The 18079-nt window shown below is 36.9% G+C and overlaps 1 protein-coding gene across 1 annotated transcript in view; it reads left to right on the top strand.

Annotated features, from left to right (window-relative positions):
* LOC137620503 (ribonuclease H2 subunit B) overlaps positions 1–10475 on the top strand; it is a 33117-nt gene extending 22642 nt beyond the window's left edge. The window contains exons 5-7 of the mRNA XM_068350686.1: positions 7174–7338; positions 8897–9102; positions 10269–10475. Of these exons, the coding sequence (XP_068206787.1) occupies positions 7174–7338; positions 8897–9102; positions 10269–10358 (461 nt within the window). The 3' untranslated portion in view covers positions 10359–10475. The remainder of the gene's footprint in view (positions 1–7173; positions 7339–8896; positions 9103–10268) is intronic.
* Positions 10476–18079: the final 7604 nt, after the last annotated feature.

Genomic DNA, 18079 nt, shown 5'->3' with positions numbered 1-18079 from the left:
TCTTTATATCCTTATTCGATGTTTCGATTTGATCAGTGTGAAAAGGTAAACATTACGTACAGTACAGTACATAATGCAAATGGCCGCTTGTTTACGTAAGTTTCTAGCAAAAAAAATGGGTAATGGAACATGAAATAGCTTTCAGTACATTTATTTAAAAAGGAATTAATGTACAGTACTGTACTAAATGTACAGTACACTATATTTACTACGATTTTACTTTAAGTCGGCTGATTCAGAAATGCAGTGCATATGTATGGCCGATTTTTGTGCAAGTTTCCATTATGTAGTGTGCAGTACAGGATAATAAAACAACATACTGTACTGAACTTTACAGTATTATACAGACTACTGTAATATGATAAAGTAAAATATTTGTAACAACCTATTTTATATGAAATGGGGCTATTTGTTGACTTCTACTGCTGAAAATCGTAGACATTTGAGTTAGGTTACGCTTACTCCAGACCAAAAATTTAGCACTAACGACTTACGAACAATACGACTTACGAACAGACTCTCGGTCCCTATTGTGTTCGTAAGTTGGGGACTGTCTGTATATCAGACTGTTGATACGAGAAGCTCATTCCCATCTGAATGAGGAAGACCATGCTTTGCTGAAGGTAAGGACACATGAAGTTAGAGCTGTCGCAACTTCAGTGGCCTTTAAACAAAATAGATGTCTGCAGAGTATAATGGACGCAACCTATTGGAGAAGCAAGTCAGTGTTCGCGTCTTTTTATCTTAAAGATGTCCAGTCTCTTTACGAGAACTGCTACACCCTGGGACCATTCGTAGCAGCGAGTGCAGTAGTGGGGTGAGGGCTCAACCACTACATTCCCCTAATTCCATAACCTTTTTTAATCTTTCTCTTGAAATGTTTTTTATTGTTGTTTTTTGGGTTGTCCGGAAGGCTAAGAAGCCTTTCGCATCCTGGTTGATTTGGCGGGTGGTCAAATTCTTTTCTTGAGAAGCGCCTAGATTAGAGGTTTTGATGATGTCCTGTAGTATGGGTTGCAACCCTTGATACTTCAGCTCCTAGAGTCGCTCAGCATCCTAAGAGGATCGCGAGGCTCAGTAAGGAAGACGTACTTAAAAAAGGCAGAGTAATTGTTCAAGTCGACTTCCTTACCAGGTACTTATTTATTTTATGTTTGTTATTTTGAATAACTGCTAAAATGAAATACAAAATCCTTAGCTCATAATAATGTAAACAATTAATGCTGGTCTCTACCCCCCCACCCCCCCTGGGTGTGAATCAGCTTATATAATCACCGGCTAAGTTTAATATTGAAAAATTTTATTTTTTATTAATAAAATAAATTTTTGAATATACTTACCCGGTGATTATATATTAAAGGACCCTCCCTTCCTCCCCAATAGAGACCCAGTGGACCGAGGAGAAAATTGAGTTCTGTGTTTACATTGAGTACTGAGTACCTGCATGACAGATGGCGCTGTTGAAGTACACCCCCTACCTTCATAGCGATCGCTGGCGGATTTTGAACGTAGAGTTTTTCTGTCGGGCAGCAGAGCTGCAGCTTTTATAATCACCGGGTAAGTATATTCAAAAACTTATTTTATTAATAAAAATAACATTTGTGCACATTTAAAGGTTTAAAGGTCGCTCATGAATGGCAGAGGCAAGGGACAATGACATTGCTCTAGCAATCAGGACAATGCCCTAGAGAATGACCATATATTATATGATCAGCACCCAAGCCTCCTCTCCACCCAAGCTAGGACCAGGGAGGGCCAGGCAGTGGCTGCTGATGACTCAGCAGATAGACCTATAGGCTCCCCACAAACCCCCCCAACCTTAGCTCACAAGGATGGTAAGGTTGCAGACACTAATGGCACTAACGAATCTGAGCGGGACTCGAACCCCTGACTGGGAAACACCAGGCAGAAACGTTACCAATCAGGCCACAGCAATTTTATAAGTTTGAAGATGTTGTGAAGATGTTTTAATTAGTTGTTCAGATAGTACGCCATCTGAGGTAAAATCTTGTAGATGGATATGTAATTTTTAGGAAGTCTGAAACTTCAAAGTAATGTTTTTTATATGTTTCTAACTATACCCAGTTTCTATCTTATCCTTCACTGTTTTTTATAAATTTGTATCCTTGGTGCTTCCAGTAGCCCTCTCCTCATAGGGGCTACCACTAATAGTGTACATTTTCTAAACTCTAGATGGTACTAAGGATTCTCCGTAGTAAATCCTTTTGACATGCTTCTGAGACCCTTTGAGTCTGTTGAATTCCTGAATTTGAAACTGAAGGGGCAGAAGTAGTTGCCAACTTTTCTTTGGGTACGGAAGCTATGCCATTTGATCTAGCACATCGTCTTTCCTCTTCCATTCTTAGCTTTATTATTATTATTACTAGCCAAGCTACAACCCTAGTTGGAAAAGCAAGATGCTATAAGCCCAAGGGCTCCAACAGGGAAAAATAGCCCTGTGAGGAAAGGAAATTAAGAAATAAATAAATGATGAGAGTAAATTAACAATATATCATTCTAAATACAGTAACAGCGTCAAAACAGATATGCCTTATATAAGCTATTAACAACGTCAAAAACAGATATGTCATATATTCACAATAAAAAAAGACTCATGCCTTGATGTTATACCTTGAAGAAGTATATGTGACAGTTCAGGCTGTTGTATTTCTAACGAAGAGTGGACCTTAGGGGACACATAAACCATCCTATTTAGGTCCTTGCTTTTCAGATATTTGTAAACTTTAGATTGATATTGTTTTTAGGAAGTGGATGGCCAATTTCTTAAACTTCACACTACTACACCTTTCTTTATGACATCCCAGGTATATATTAGTCATATTGATTTTTTTTAAGAGAATTTCAATCCTGAAAGTGAAGGTAATTTTGAAAATAAACTTTCCTTTGGTGTATACAAGGCAGCTCTTTGCTCTCCTTTGGTAACTTGCCATTGATATGCCAAGAAACTGTTAAGCCTACTGTGTGGGGTCTTGCTATAGTCTTAGGAAGTCTTACTAAAGCACCTTATGAACTAATATCATCACATACATACATATACCAAGGCACTTCCCCCAATTTTGGGGGGTAGCCGACATCAACAAAAGAAACAAAACAAAAAAGGGGACCTCTACTATCTACGTTCCTTCAGCCTAAACAGGGACTCAACCGAGTTCAGCTGGTACTGCTAGGGTGCCACAGCCCACCCTCCCACATTTCCACCACAGATGAAGCTTCACAAATATCATGAATTTGGTATTTCACAGGACTTTGGTATTTCTCTTTGGAGAGTCAGTGAGCTTCATTCATTGCTGACTAATGTTTATAGAAAAGCCTGGTGGAAGTATATAGGTTTGTCTTCGGTTTCTTGTATTGTTAAAAAAACCTACCCTTTAGGAAGGGATTTCATCACAACACAGCATCATTGGTCATAGTATTGTCTCTTTTAACTTACAGTATGTATAATGAATGTCTGCTTTTTCATTTCAGGACTTTACATCCATACCTTTGTAAAACGATAGATCTCAAGAAAGATCATTTTAGTACTATTATGACCAATGGCAAAACCACAAGAGCCAGACTTAGTACACAAAATAATAGCTTTGTCCACTTTCCTGAATTCAAACTTTTAACTTCAGTGAAGGTTTTAACATCAGGTTTGTGTATAGTTAAGTTTTACTAAGAGAGAACCCACAGATGGGTTTCTATTCATTATGCTCTGTGTTAATCGGGAAAACTGGTTTCTGTTTTCATTTAGAGTTCCTGGGTTATATGTTTTTATACCACACAATGGATACATTTTCTTGTTACATGCTTCTATCTTAGAGGTTGTGTTCATAATTCACACAATTCTTTACTGACTATACCTCTTTAGCTTATTATCATTTAGATATCTTGTTTTGATAGTCATAGCTTCCGAATAAAATGGGAAAATTTTCCTTAAATCTTTATAACTTGTGCTCCAGTCATATCCTATCTGAATTATCAGTTGTAGAACCTCACAGTTTACTTCTTCCACACCTGAATTTAGATTTGTGTTCTGTGGTTTTTTTGTTTAGGACCATTTCATATTAAAGAAAATGAACATTTGATGATAATTAATTTTGTTTTATTACATATTAGTGCTTGAGACTTTCCACATGTACTAATGTTCCCCATGATTGACTTTTGTGGCAAGTGAAATTAATTTGTTCCTATGTGTAAACAAACCTTTCGTCCTTTGAAATAAGGAATGTCTTCAGCAGAGCAGGATCAGGCATTGAGATGTTTAACTAGTAGTTAAGGGCAGGTGCTGTGCGTAGTCAAATAGCCCCTCCCACCAGCCTGTCAAACACTCCTCACTTTTGTCTTTGGCTGCAATAAATATGAACATACTAGGTTTGTATACATGTAGGAACAAATAATTTTTAAAGTAATTAACCTCACCGCTGCAACCACTCCTCTCAGTCATGAGCTGAAGGTCAAAAGTAGAGAGTCTTTGACTAGAAAAGGGGTGGAGCTACTCACCTGCAGGTGCCACTCACCGTTAATTATCTTGTTAACAATTTCAATGGTTGTTGCAGCTCTGCTGAAGAAATTCCCTATGCAATGAGAGCCTCCCTTTAGTCTCTAAGGTCGTGAATTCCCTGAAACTTTAATTGCAATAGACAATAGTAATGTTCAGAATAGTGTCGTCTATACACAGAGAGACTTTGAGCCGGAACTTGTTAAAGATTCTTGCCTTGAGACAGCTCTCAGCACAATAACTATGATTACGAACAGAAAACACGTTTGTCCCGAGAAAACTTTTCCACTCTTGGAAACATATACAAATCAAGTGTGGAAAGCACACACTCACATTCCCGTTGTGGGGACCAGAGTTGAGACAGCTTTTCCCCTTAGTCATGAAGCAAGCTTGTTGGAAGACAAATTTTTGCAATCCCAAACATGTTCTCACGAACCAGGTTCGCGACATATTTATATGAGTCCTAAGCTTAGGTCTCCTCTACAGTCCTAAGAACTCCTTAGCAGCTTACGTTAAGGCTGCGTCCACATCCGAAAGCTTACCAAATCCACGCCTTCCTTTTAATTTTTCCTCTCCTAAGCCTATTAGAGTGGAGAAATCGAAGAGGACAAAAGCAGACGCTACTGCTTTTCATAACTCAGGCTTATCGTTCAGTTAGATGAAGCTATACATGCTGCCTTTACTGCACTTGATGACCTCACCGCACACGCCACCATCTCTGCACGTTATGACATTTCTTCACACGCAGGACAATATGAACTTGAAATCAGCTGATTATCCTGTTTTACTTAGATCCACCCCCCTACGAGTGTGTTGAGTGGATATCCATATATGTCAGATTATATAGATAAGATCTTTCCGCTCTTGGAAGCATCTCTAATTAGTGCTGCAAAAGCATCTCCCTGTTCCCATCGGAACCTTAGAGTAGCGTCTGCCATTTCCCCGCTTATTGAAGCATGTGAGCGTGCGGGTATAGTTGATTAATTTGTATTATATAGTGCTGAATGGCCCTTGATGCCCCAGTGCTTAGTCTGAGGCCTAAATTTTATAATCCTACCCTGAAGTAGCCTTATTGAAGGACATTTACTACCAGTCTCCAGTTTGAAGTAACGAGGACGCATCAGGTAATATATCACCTCTTTATTACGAGGATAGTCGGCCCACTTCGGCTGTGTCCACCCCCTAAGTCTTGGCATCGCCAAGCTGCTCTGTGTCTCCTTCTAAGCCTAATAACATTACGAAGTTGGGTACAGTATAACAAATCCTGCTTTACCCAGAATTGCTGCTATTAACAATTCAGCCAGGCTGAAAGTTCAGAATGATAAGTATGAATGCGCCGCTATATCAACGCGTGATGACATCACTGTACTCGCCACCATTCCAATGTATGAAGTAACTCCTCTGCATCTTGGGTAGGCCAACAGACCTAAACAGGTTGTCACTCCCAAATATCATGACATTACAAAACACACCGCCATTGTGACGAGTGAGATTATTCCTCCACAACTTAGTAATGCTAAAGCTCAACATGTTCTTACCAGAACCCCACAAACTAATTTAAGATCAACACACCCAAGAGGGAGTGGTAGGTCTTCACCCCTTTACTTTAGATATTCCCAGAGTCTTATAAACTTCCGGCTAGGATACAGAAGAACAAAGCCTTGACTTATGCTGATAGCAACCTTTTACCTCATAATGGTAAACCTATTAATCAACATGATCGGTGACGCACTAGCTGCTTGCCTAATGTTCATAATGCTAGAATCATGCGTCCGAGGAACCTGTGTCGCCCAGTGAACCCACCCTTTCCCTTTTTCCCTCACCCTGGTTGGTCCAAGCTTCGGGTGCTGGGAGGAATGAGGATGGGTGGGGTGGGGAGATGTAGGGGTAGAGAGGGGGATGTTGATGAAGGAGAAGTCTAATTGGTGAGGTATCTATGGTCGTGGTTCAATCACGCCCCAGTTTTCTATACCGACACTCAAGGAGTGAGCGATCTAGGTTTATTCCTGGTATTCCATGCATCTCTTTTTTTTTTCTGGTATATTCAGCAATAACTATGCCTTAGAAATGGTGTTAGAGGAGCATTTCACGGAGCGACACAGGTCGAGCCCAGAAATAGATTTTTCCTTTGTCAAAATCCCTCTTTATTCCATGTAGATAATTCCTTGCAGGTACAGAAAGCAAGTAAGTTGCGAGGAAAGTTTCCTCTTCCCACGATTCACTCCCCTATCTGACATAGATTAGTGACTCTAGATGACATAGACATAATTTTATTCTGCTTGGAATGAAATGTATAATTAGTGTATGACTGTACTTCCCTTTTAACCCTTTTTACACCCAATGGACATACTGGTACGTTTCACAAAACTCATCCCTTTACCCCCATGGACGTACTGGTACGTCCTTGCATAAAACTGCTATTTACAATCTTTTTTTGCATATTTTTGATAATTTTATGAGAAACTTCAGGAATTTTCTAAAAGAATGAGACCAACCTGACCTTCCTATGACGAAAATTAAGGCTGTTAGAGCAATTTAAAAAATATATATTGCAAAATGTGCTTTAAAAAAAAAAAAGAAACGCCTGGGGGTTAAGGGTTGGAAAGTTCCAAATAGCCTGGGGGTAAAAGGGTTAATACTGAAGGATGATAATTTTTATATTTTTATTTCAGGATCTCCAGATCTAGGTGTATGGCGTTATAATGAGGAATTAACATTAAAGTGGCTTGCCAATAAAGTGGAGAAGCTTGCTGTGTTACTGCAGGATAAAAAGATTCCAACCTCAGCCGCCCAGAGTTTTACTTTTGTTCGTACTGCCAACCGGGATCAGACTGAAGGTTAGTAAGTCATCTGCATTTTGTCACCGATGATCAACACTGCATATCCTATAGATGTCATTCCTACTTTGTTCTTGGTTATAAAAGTTCCCTCTTACCTTACCTGAGCCCTTTTGTTTTATACATATAGTACTAATTCAATTGTAACTGGTTCGAATAAACTTTTATTTACTGGTTATCCAATCCTTCCTCTATTCTCCGAGATATTTTTCATTATCAATGTTGTTACACAATTTTTGTTTTGTGACGATTTGCTTATAGTTTTTCTCCACCAGTTTGTGTAATGAAGTTTTAACTTTAATTCTCATTTGATGTAGGTCTTTTATTACCTTTATCCAAGATTTCATTAGCCATTTTACCAGTCTTTTCCTGCTACTCATAGATACACTATTCACGTATCCTTGTGTAATATGACCTTGCCATTGGAGTTTTTATAGTCACCTTTTCATGATGACCTCATTGTCAGTGCTCATGTTTAAGCAAGCTGTGTAAATTTACTTTTCTAATGGGTTTCTTTTTGTGTGCCACTTGTCAAGAATTTTCCAGTTTACCCTTGCCATTATCCTTGGGTAAGATTTTTCCTCAAGTGTGAACATCCTTAGCATTGATAGTTTTATAGGGAGTAAAATGCTATAAATACTCACATAATATCCCAAAGTTTTTTACATTACTGTTGTTTATATTTTATTAAAGAACAATTGATTCTTTTATTACAATGTGCTGTAATTGGAAACTTGAAGATATAATTGAAACTTCAGCTCGCAAAAAGTTTTTAATGAATTCCTACTGAATTGTAAGTTCTAAAGGATGTAAGAGGTCTTTCTATGAGAGTTTACTTGATGCAAACAGCAGATAGGTATTGTTTTGCAATGGCAAAATAAGAGTGTTTTCCCTCATAGTGGCATTGTTAATGTTGTACATTTGTAACTTGAAAACATAATTTCAAAATCTCCTTTAGAGGGGTACTTTTATTCTTGATTTAATAAGAAGTTACACCATTTATACATATCACATTAGAGAGAATGGAAAATGGCTGTCTGCTAAAGAAGGTGATGAATGCAAGAGTTGATGGGAGAAGTACAAGAGGAAGGCCAAGGTTTGGGTGGATGGATGGTGTGAAGAAAGCTCTGGGTGATAGGAGGATAGATGTGAGAGAGGCAAAAGAGCGTGCTAGAAATAGGAATGAATGGCGAGCGATTGTGACGCAGTTCCGGTAGGCCCTGCTGCTTCCTCCGGTGCCTTATATGACCGCGGAGGTAGCAGCAGTAGGAGATTCAGCTTTATGAAGCTTCATCTGTGGTGGATAACGGAGGAGGGTGGGCTGTGGCACCCTAGCAGTACCAGCTGAACTCGGTTGTGTCCCTTGTCAGGCTGGGAGGAACGTAGAGAGTAGAGGTCCCCTTTTTGTTTTTGTTTCATCTGTTGATGTCGGCTACCCCCCAAAATTGGGAGAAGTGCCTTGGTATATGTATGTATGTATGTACATTAGAATTTGATATGAATTATCTCATTGTGCAATGAACACAAACAACTCATGTTCATCTCTCTTTATCCTCAGAGGCATACAAAGCTTTAGCTCATGGTATCGTATCAGACTACCTTCCAGAACAGTTGTCAAGTGCCTTGCATAAACACTTGAAATTGCCTGAGATCGCTAATAAGCAGAAAGCAGCAAAAGGAGCTGAAAATGAGCCTCCATTAAAGAAACCGAAAGTGGAAGGACCGACGGAAGATTACTCGAAAACGAAGGTTGAAGGAGACAAGGTAAGCTTGAGATTGTTTGGCACAAAATGTAATTTTGCTCTGTTGCGTGTAAGGGGTTTTGAGAATTAAGAGTAGATTTAGATTGATATGGAGATAAGGTTACAGAAACAGGAAAATATTCTTGAAGAGAACCATTCATCAGTTTCGAGAGTGCACGGCTTACTCTCTCATTATTGTGTTCTTACATTACTTGTTTGGTCTGCAGTAGTTATTTCATGATAAGGCTTAAAGAAATAGTTTATAATTTTTCTCTTGTGTTTCCCTGATTTTTTTTTAAACATATACCAAGCTCACTTACTTATTGCACTCCCAGGTGATCCCCCCTTGATAGCTAATCTGTATCCAGATGAAATGTAAATGGTAAAATTGTATTCAGAAGTGCCACAGTGTTCGTGAATGCATTAAATAATATTATAATTGGCTTCCCTTTACGGTTAGAAATTATCTCATAAATAACACTGCATCAAACCAAAAGAAGCCCAACATATCTTTACATGGCCATAGAAAAGTAAAGTGCCATTTATCGAATCATGCTCACCTTCGAACTTCAGAAGTGTTTATTAACGGAGGTCTGTCTCTTTATTTGGGTGTGGGATGAATTGCTACCAACTCCAAACTTTGGAGTTGGATTTGCTTCTGTATCTTATAGTAATGCAAATACGTTTTCTTTACTACAGAGATTTCTGTAAAACGGTCATCAGTCATAATAGTTTAAATCATTCCATCACAAAAATTTATGAGGTGCAGTTAGTAGAAGTGCTTTAGAAAACCTTTAAAATTATGATCCAGCATTCCATAGTCAAACATATTAAGATTTTACTCCACTATTGATAGTACATAAAGTACATTTCGATATATGTTGGATCCTTGCACTTGTAGTCTTTAAAGGAATTGAAGCTGAATAAGCAACCAAGTTTGTCCTTTCTTTGCCTTTTTTATATGATTAATTTCAAATGTATAATGAATATGTCTTCTCTTTTGGATTACCAAAGCATGTGGTTTAGCAACAGTGCTTATGACTGGAAGAAATATAAATAGAATTGCATTTTCATTAAAGAAAAAAAAAATGTAAATTTCATCTGATGTAATGAAATGAATCTCATTAAGGTGCTGTAATTTTTCCTCAGAAATGCAACTGGAGGTAATTTTCATTACTTCTTTTTCAGACGAAAACACCCCAGACAGCGAAAGCCAAGGCTCTTGCAAAATCAGCTGCAGGATCAAAGAATATCATGTCCTTTTTTGGGAAGAAATAGTACAATGTTTATATCGGACTTTGGAATAAATCTCCAAGTTTTCTTTGTTGTTTTTTCCAGGTTAGATTCTTGTTTTATTGTAATTATATATTATATATAAAGGGAGTATAAACTTTAGCCTTTGATATTTTTGAAAGAAACTCCTTGGTCCAGCCTTATGAGATTCAGATGTGATACACTGCTCTGCTTGAACTGCCGGTACTTAATGATTATATTTTCAAAACAAAAGCTATTTCTGGGCTCGACCTTTGTCGCTCTGAAATGCTCCTTATAGCACCATTTCTAAGGCATAAATATTGCTAAATATACCAGAGAGAAAAAAAGATGCATGGAATAACAGGAATTACAGCAGTCGGGTGTAGATCGGCACCTCGTAGTTCCGGGGGATGTTGAAGAAGGAGAGGTCTGACTGGTGAGGGACCTGTGGTCGTGGTTCTCTCACGCCCCAGTTACTATACCGACACTCGTTAGAGTGAGCGAGCTGGGTTTATTCCTGGCATTCCATGCATCTTTTTTTCTCTGGTATATTTAGGAATATTTATGCCTTAGAAATGGTACTATAAGGAGCATTTCACTGGGTGACACAGGCTCCTCGCCCAGAAATAGATTTTTCCTTCGTCAAAATCCCTTTTTAAGGCCACATCATTCAGTTTGCCTTTCTTGGCTACACAAGAGGTTGCTTGCAGTGATTCTTCAGCCTTTGTTGGATGAATTTATTTCTGCCTTTTATGCTCTACTTTCTAGTAGGGATTTTCCTACTTTGCTGTCCAACTCCTTTAGCTTTCCCTCGCTCCCATTTTCTTTTAGTAATAAGTCCTTTAGCTGAGATCTGAGAGTCAAGAAATGTAAGTCAGTGCTTGTCTAGGTTCTCTTATTATTATCATGTTAAATATCCTGAGTTAAGGTCAGTCAAGGTAAGTCATTTTTATAATTATTTATTACAGTAATTACTACAAGGAGAATACAAAAGTACAGTGTACTAGGAATTTTTGAAATTGTTATAAAGTAGTTTAACCTCATTATTAGACCATATTCATTGATGTATGGAATTGGCATGAAAGATATATTTCAGGAGAGAGCCTGCAGGTATGTTGTACCGTCTGCGCAGTTCGTACAGTGTACTGTACTCGTTACTAAGTTGTCCTTGTGACGTCCTTTTGACAGCTACCACACCTGCATTTTAGTATTATGCTCAGCCTCCATTCTTGCTTCCTATATTCCATCTTACCCAAGCGATTTCCCCGGTTGTACGTTGACCACAAAATACCCCCTCCAGTTCTTCATAGTGCAGCTACAGTGTTTTCCCCAGTTGTACCTTTAACTGAAAAGCATTTTCAGCCTCAGCTCTGCTCCATAGGGCCCAAGTTCCATGAATCAAATCAAATAACGATTAAATTGTAAGCTAGAACAGATGGTGAAATTAATTGTATAGTAATGTGGGGAAAAATTAATTGTGTAATGATGTGGGAAAAAAAAGAGACCTGCTCAAAAGTCAAGTAATTTGTGACACCTAAAGGCTAGTGGAACTTAGCCCTTATAACTGCCACACAGGAAGTACTGTACAATATCGAGTATCTAGCTTGGATAAACACATTGATCTTATGAAGATTATACAGTATGTTATGATGGTAATTCCTAGGAATAAGAGACTCCTATGGAAATATTGTAAGAATCGGAGAAATGTAGCATACAAGGAGTTTAAACAAATCTAAACCCTTGATTGAGCTACATAAGCAGCACCATTTAAGATGGCATGTAGATGAAACTAAGCTTCTTAGGATGAATTGTGTAGGTAAAAACATTTGCATATTCATTGAGAAGACATTAATAAGCACAAGGAAGGGAAGAAGTACCTGAAGAACTTAACTATAGTCCATTTCTTTTAGCGAGGCAGATTTGCACCTACTGGTAGGGGTGCCCTTTTAGCTCGGAAAAGTTTACTGATCCCTGATTGGTTGGACAAGATAATTCTAACCAATCAGATAGCAGGAAACTTTTCCTAGCTGAAAGGGCACCGCTGCGAGTCTGTGCAAATCAGCCTCGCTAAAAGAAATGCGGAAAGAAAAAAAGTACCTGATAAACTTAACTAGTGAAAGAAGCATTCGTATTGGAAAACTTTCTCTCTTAAATGCATGTTGGCTACCTCCTGTGATCTACGTGTCCCCAATTTTTCATGGAAATCAAGACAAGACTGCAACTTCAAAAACAACAGTGTACTTTCATATATCCTGATATACTCGGAAGGTCCTTTTTCAACTAAGTTACAGTTATTTTAAATTTATTTTTGATCCATTTACATTTTTCACTGTAAATTTATGTATCAATGAAGGATAATTTTATAGTAATATTGTTGTATACTATGTAATAGTATTATTAGAAAATGTTCTAAATTTAATTTTTGTAATAAGAAAAATACAGTATTTTTGTATCTAGTAGAAAATTAGCAAGGATTGATATTTATCACATCCACCAAAAATATAATGTTTTTTATTTCTCTTTGTCTGATTTTTATTGAATTTCAATGAAGAATTTCATTAGATTAACCTTATAATATATAACTGTATTGAGAAATTGACTGACTCAACAGTTCAATTATGTGTAAATGTGAATTATTTAAATTTTTATAAAATTTCATTATATTAAATAAGATAAAATATTAAATTAATTAAAAGCAAACTGTTCATGACAGTCCTATGATGGTTGAAAATGTTAATATACTGGTCCGGATATATTGTTTTAATGATGACATATGTTGAAAATTAGTAGTAAATTCCTTAGTTGTAAAATTTAGCAAGTTCTATAGTTCACCTGTAAAGGTCAGACATTGGTTTTTGTGAAATTAGATGCTACTTTCGTAGCTGTTGTACATGTTAGCCTTTTCACCCCCAATGGACGTACCAGTACATTCTTGCAAATCACTGTTATTTACATATTTTTGCATATTTTTTATAACTTTATGAGAAACTTCAGGCATTTTCCAAAAGAATGAGATCAACGTGACCTCTTTATGACAAAAATTAAGGCTGTTAGAGCAATTTAAAAAAAAGATATAGCAAAATGTGCTCGAAAGTTAACCTTACCTTGGGGGTAAAAGGGTTAGTGGGTTACTTTTTATGTTTATACAGTAGTTGTCATGGTGAGTGTGACATACCTCCCAGATATTGGTACCAGATAATCTACATAATGATATTGGCTCCTTAATTTAAGAAATTTAATTTTGCAATCAGCAGTTTTAATACATGAATATCTTACCTGCTAAAGATATATTTTTCTTATTGATAACTTTTACGAGTCATTACATTTATTGCATTTGTCCTGTAACTCTCTGGTGATGGGGGATGTGTACTAATCAAATTACTCCAATCAGGTGCCATTGATCTCATTATAAATTACTTAACCCCCTGAGATGTACACATCACACTGGTCCTTTATACTCAATGACTGCTGTGGAGGGGTAAAGGTAAAAATATTGGCAAATTATGATCGTAAATACCCGTGAATTAAGTGTATACCAGATTTGATTTATTAATGCCAGGTTTGGAAGTAAATTGGGAGGTCATTGATTTTGATGTGCCATGGCAAAAGTATGTTCCACTGAATACATTTACTGTACTTATTTTAAATTACAAGAATTTTTGTATTTTAGATTTTAGACTGCAGAATGTTTAGGCAAAAGTATGTTCCACTGAATACATCTGTACTTATTTTAAATTACAAGAATTTTTGTATTTTAGATGCCATAAAGAATGCAGAATTTATAAGATAAAAAAAATTTTAATTTTGTGTTTTATAAGCTTAGAAAGAAATGATCTTGTTTATATCATAAGGAGCTAGACATAGAAGGTCTTTTTGGATCAAATATTTATTATTGGACTGCGAAGTGTGAAAGTTTTATATGACACATGAACCTCAATGAAGCCCTTGATTATAAGTGATAAGAGTTGTAATGGGGGGGAGGGGTAATAAGGTAAAGCATAGTAGTTGATTTGTTGGGAGTGATTAAAATGTTTATTTTTATGATGGAAGCAAGTATGGTGTTGATTACGTACTGTAGCTGTAGTGGATTTATGTATAAGTGGATCTGGGGCACAGATGTATCATGCTTTTATCATTGTTTAACCCTTTAACCCCCAGGCTCTTTGGAAATTTCCAACCCTTAACCCCCAAGGGGTTATTTTTTTCCCAGCACATTTTGCAGTATATTTTTTAAATTGCTCTAACAGCCTTAATTTTTGTCATAGAGAGGTCAGGTTGGTCTCATTCTCTTGGAAAATGCCTGAATTTTAAAAAAAAAAAAAAAAATAATTTTTACAGCATTTTTTTGCAAGGACATACCGGTACGTCCATGGGGGTAAAGGGATGGCTTTTGTGAAACGACCAGTACGTCCTTTGGGGGTAAAAGGGTTAATAACTGTGAATTCTGTGATACAATAATAAGAATAGACGAGAGGAAAGTGCAGAATAGTGTGGAATGACTGGTAACTGCTGATGATATAGTATTGAGAAACTACAGACTTTAGTGAAAGTTTTAAAGCGAGTGAGAGGAGAAAGTTGACCGTAAATGTAAGCACAAGTACAATTCTTATTATTGATAGAAAATAGAAAGGTATAGTAATAATTATTAATATTAATAGATGGTGAAATTATGGAAGTCTTTTGAAGTGAATGTAGCTGATGAAGGAGAGTATCAGTGGTGAATTACTTCTACGACTAATAGGTGGAAAGGAAAACATAGCTAAAGATTTGCAAGAGATTAGGAGAGTCTTTGTAGTCCAGACTTGGAATATATATGAAAAAATTTTTAAACCCATTCTCCTTTGTGGAAGTTGAGGAAGAGAAGTTTGGCATGATGAAGAGTGCAATTTTGAATATTTTGGAGACGAAGAATTAGATGAAGTTGTAGTGGAATAGAAGGGTCTAAGGCCATTTCACAGCAGGGGCAAATTTGGGGTGGGCACTCTAATATGCCCATAATTCTCTCGCTTTGAAATGGTGTTACCAGATCAAATGGTACAAGCCAGACAGTAGGTACAGGCAGGCGAATGTACGATTTGGGTCAGATGTTGGGCAGAGGGCAAAAGACAGAGTGCGGTCAAGAATTGAAAAGCAACATGGTGCCTTCTCAAGTGCCCATCCAGTTCCTCAACAATGGGCATGGGCATTTTAGGGGTTTGCCCTTGGTTTCCTCGTCAATGGCGTCATCTGCACTCGTAATCGTCACCCATACAACAAAATTGGTAAGTGTCTGCCCACCGTGCAGTTGCCCTCGTCTGGAAGGGCCTTTATTATCCTAGAAATAACTGTGCGGCAGGATGAATGGTTCGCGTGTGTAGGATTTGACACGTTTCTGATAAGGTACTTTACATGAAGCGACTACTGGGTAGTGCTTCATTCAGTACTCTAGGTATTGAATACTGTCAGTAACTACAGTATTTGTTATTTTTTCTCATCAGTTACCCACATCATGTGAAATAGCCTTTTATTAAAAAGAATTGTATACCTAGTTTACTCTTTTTATGGGAGTTACACAATTACATATTCTTAATATTCCATAAATATGATATGTTGATCAAAGTTTTTGTAATGTTACATTTTGTAACGAATTTTTTTGTATTGGTGAAAATGATTGTTATTGTTTTCTCCCAGAATTATATCATGTATTAACCATAAATGTTTGTTTCATATGAGTGGCAACCTTTATGCTACGCGATTTTGAATGGATTTTACTGGGAAACATTTTGTAATTGGAGTGAAGCCACAAGCAGTTCGTTTGGTATATAGGGAAATGCGTTGTGTTCATTAGAAATACTGGCATTCTTTTATATAAACAGTTGAATTGCTCCAAAGTAGTACATTGTGGACTGTCTTAAACGCTGTTTGCTAACATCTTAGATCAGCATTTAAGTTTTTTATTAAAGTGGCATACAGTAATGAGAAGGTTGTCATTCATTTTACCGTTAAACTATTGCACATTCTGTTATGTAGTGTCAAAGGTGGTACTAAAAATAATTATTTTTTATTTAATGCTTTAACCACACAAAGTTCAGGTTCATTTTATTTAATGCTTTAACCACACAAACCAAGTTCAGGTTCATACACTTTCAAATTGAAAAGAAATATATATTACTTGTGTATGTTGAGTTGGCTGCATGAAGTGTCATGAGCCTTGAACAAATGGAAGATAAATATGTTTGTTTTTAGGTGGAATATTGGTCAGTTTGTCAAATATGTTATTTGCACGTCTACCATTACCCAATGTAGGGTTTTTTGCTGTTCTCTCGACGATGGCACGCTCATCGAAAGGGAACCTGTTTCTGGTAGAGTTCATTAAACCATATAGGAAACTACAATGTGTGTATTACGGCTTGCCAACACAAGAGCACGCCTCTTACGAAGTGTGGGGCGATCTCAACGAACAATCCACGACAATGAAAAATGAAAGTTTGTGCGTTATAATACTGTTAATCTTTGCTTCAAGTATTCACTCCTTTCGTAGTACAGTAATACCTCAGGATACAAAATTAATTTGTTCTGGAGTGGTTTTCATAACATGATTCGTGTAAGGAAACAGAATGAAATTAGTGCCAAATGCATTTGAATCATTCAAAATACCTAACCTAACAGGGCGAATTTCGTATCGTATTCAGAGTTTTCTTTCGTAATACGAGGCTAAAAAAATCCTTAAAGTCATTTTGTACGATGAGTTTTCTGTATACGTTCTTACACAATTGCATTTCAGATAACAGGAGTTATCCTTCTTAGAGCTCGTGTTGGTATGGCTGTTGTAGTGAAAAACCTTAATGTTTCATTTAGCCCTTCTTTGGAAAAAAAGTGACCCGTATATTGTCCTTTTCTTAATGTTGGAGTAATAGTCGATAAATTTTAGATATTTCTTTATTTTTGCTTGAATATTTGGATAAAATGCTTTCCAGCCATAAATTCACCTAGCTATTGATAAAATCCTTTTTCCCCCTACATATAAAATCCTTTTTCACCCAGCAATTGATAAAATCCTTTTTCACCCAGCAATTGATAAAATCTTTTTTCACCCAGTGATTGAGAATATCTTGTAGAGCGTGAACCACTCTTTGTAGGTTACTTCTTGATCATGAATTAAGACAGCCGACCGCACGGTTGATGTTAAAAACAGGTTTGATAAAACCAGTTTGGTTAAATCCATGTGGCAAATAAATGAAGTTCTATGAAGCCTAACTGCTTCTTAAACTTGATTTTTTTTTCTCTTGCTTTCGTCAACTTTTGAGGTGTTATAATTTTGTTGAAGCTACCTATACAGTTACAGACTTTCTTGCTTTTTTCATACACTACTGTTCCTTGATATTGATTATTGTTGTTGCTTTTGAAGCCTTTAAAATTGTCACTTGGTGGCCCACTACAACATAGCTCTTCACTTAGGTCAGTTAAGTTTAATCACGTTCTCTGGCAGATGCCAGAACAGTTCTTGTGCTGTCACTTGAATACTAGACTTTCTTCAGGAAAGCCTTTTCTTTCTCAGGGTGTAACTTGCTTTTAGTTTTTAATATCCTCTACCATCGATGCTACAGGCAATATATGAATCCCTATCATGCAGCATGAATGTAAAAGATTACTACGGGTTACACATCACTTCTGTTTTTGCGTCTTGAGGTTAGACCAGTCTTTCCATATGTAGTGCTCTTTGGAAAGCTCTTTAAAAAAAAATCCTCGTTATGGCAGCGAGGAAA

The sequence above is a fragment of the Palaemon carinicauda genome, chromosome 27 (assembly GCF_036898095.1).
Source record: "Palaemon carinicauda isolate YSFRI2023 chromosome 27, ASM3689809v2, whole genome shotgun sequence".
Lineage (NCBI taxonomy): Eukaryota > Metazoa > Arthropoda > Malacostraca > Decapoda > Palaemonidae > Palaemon > Palaemon carinicauda.
The sequence above is the reverse complement of the archived record's forward strand: the minus strand, read 5'-3'. Positions and strand labels throughout refer to the sequence as shown.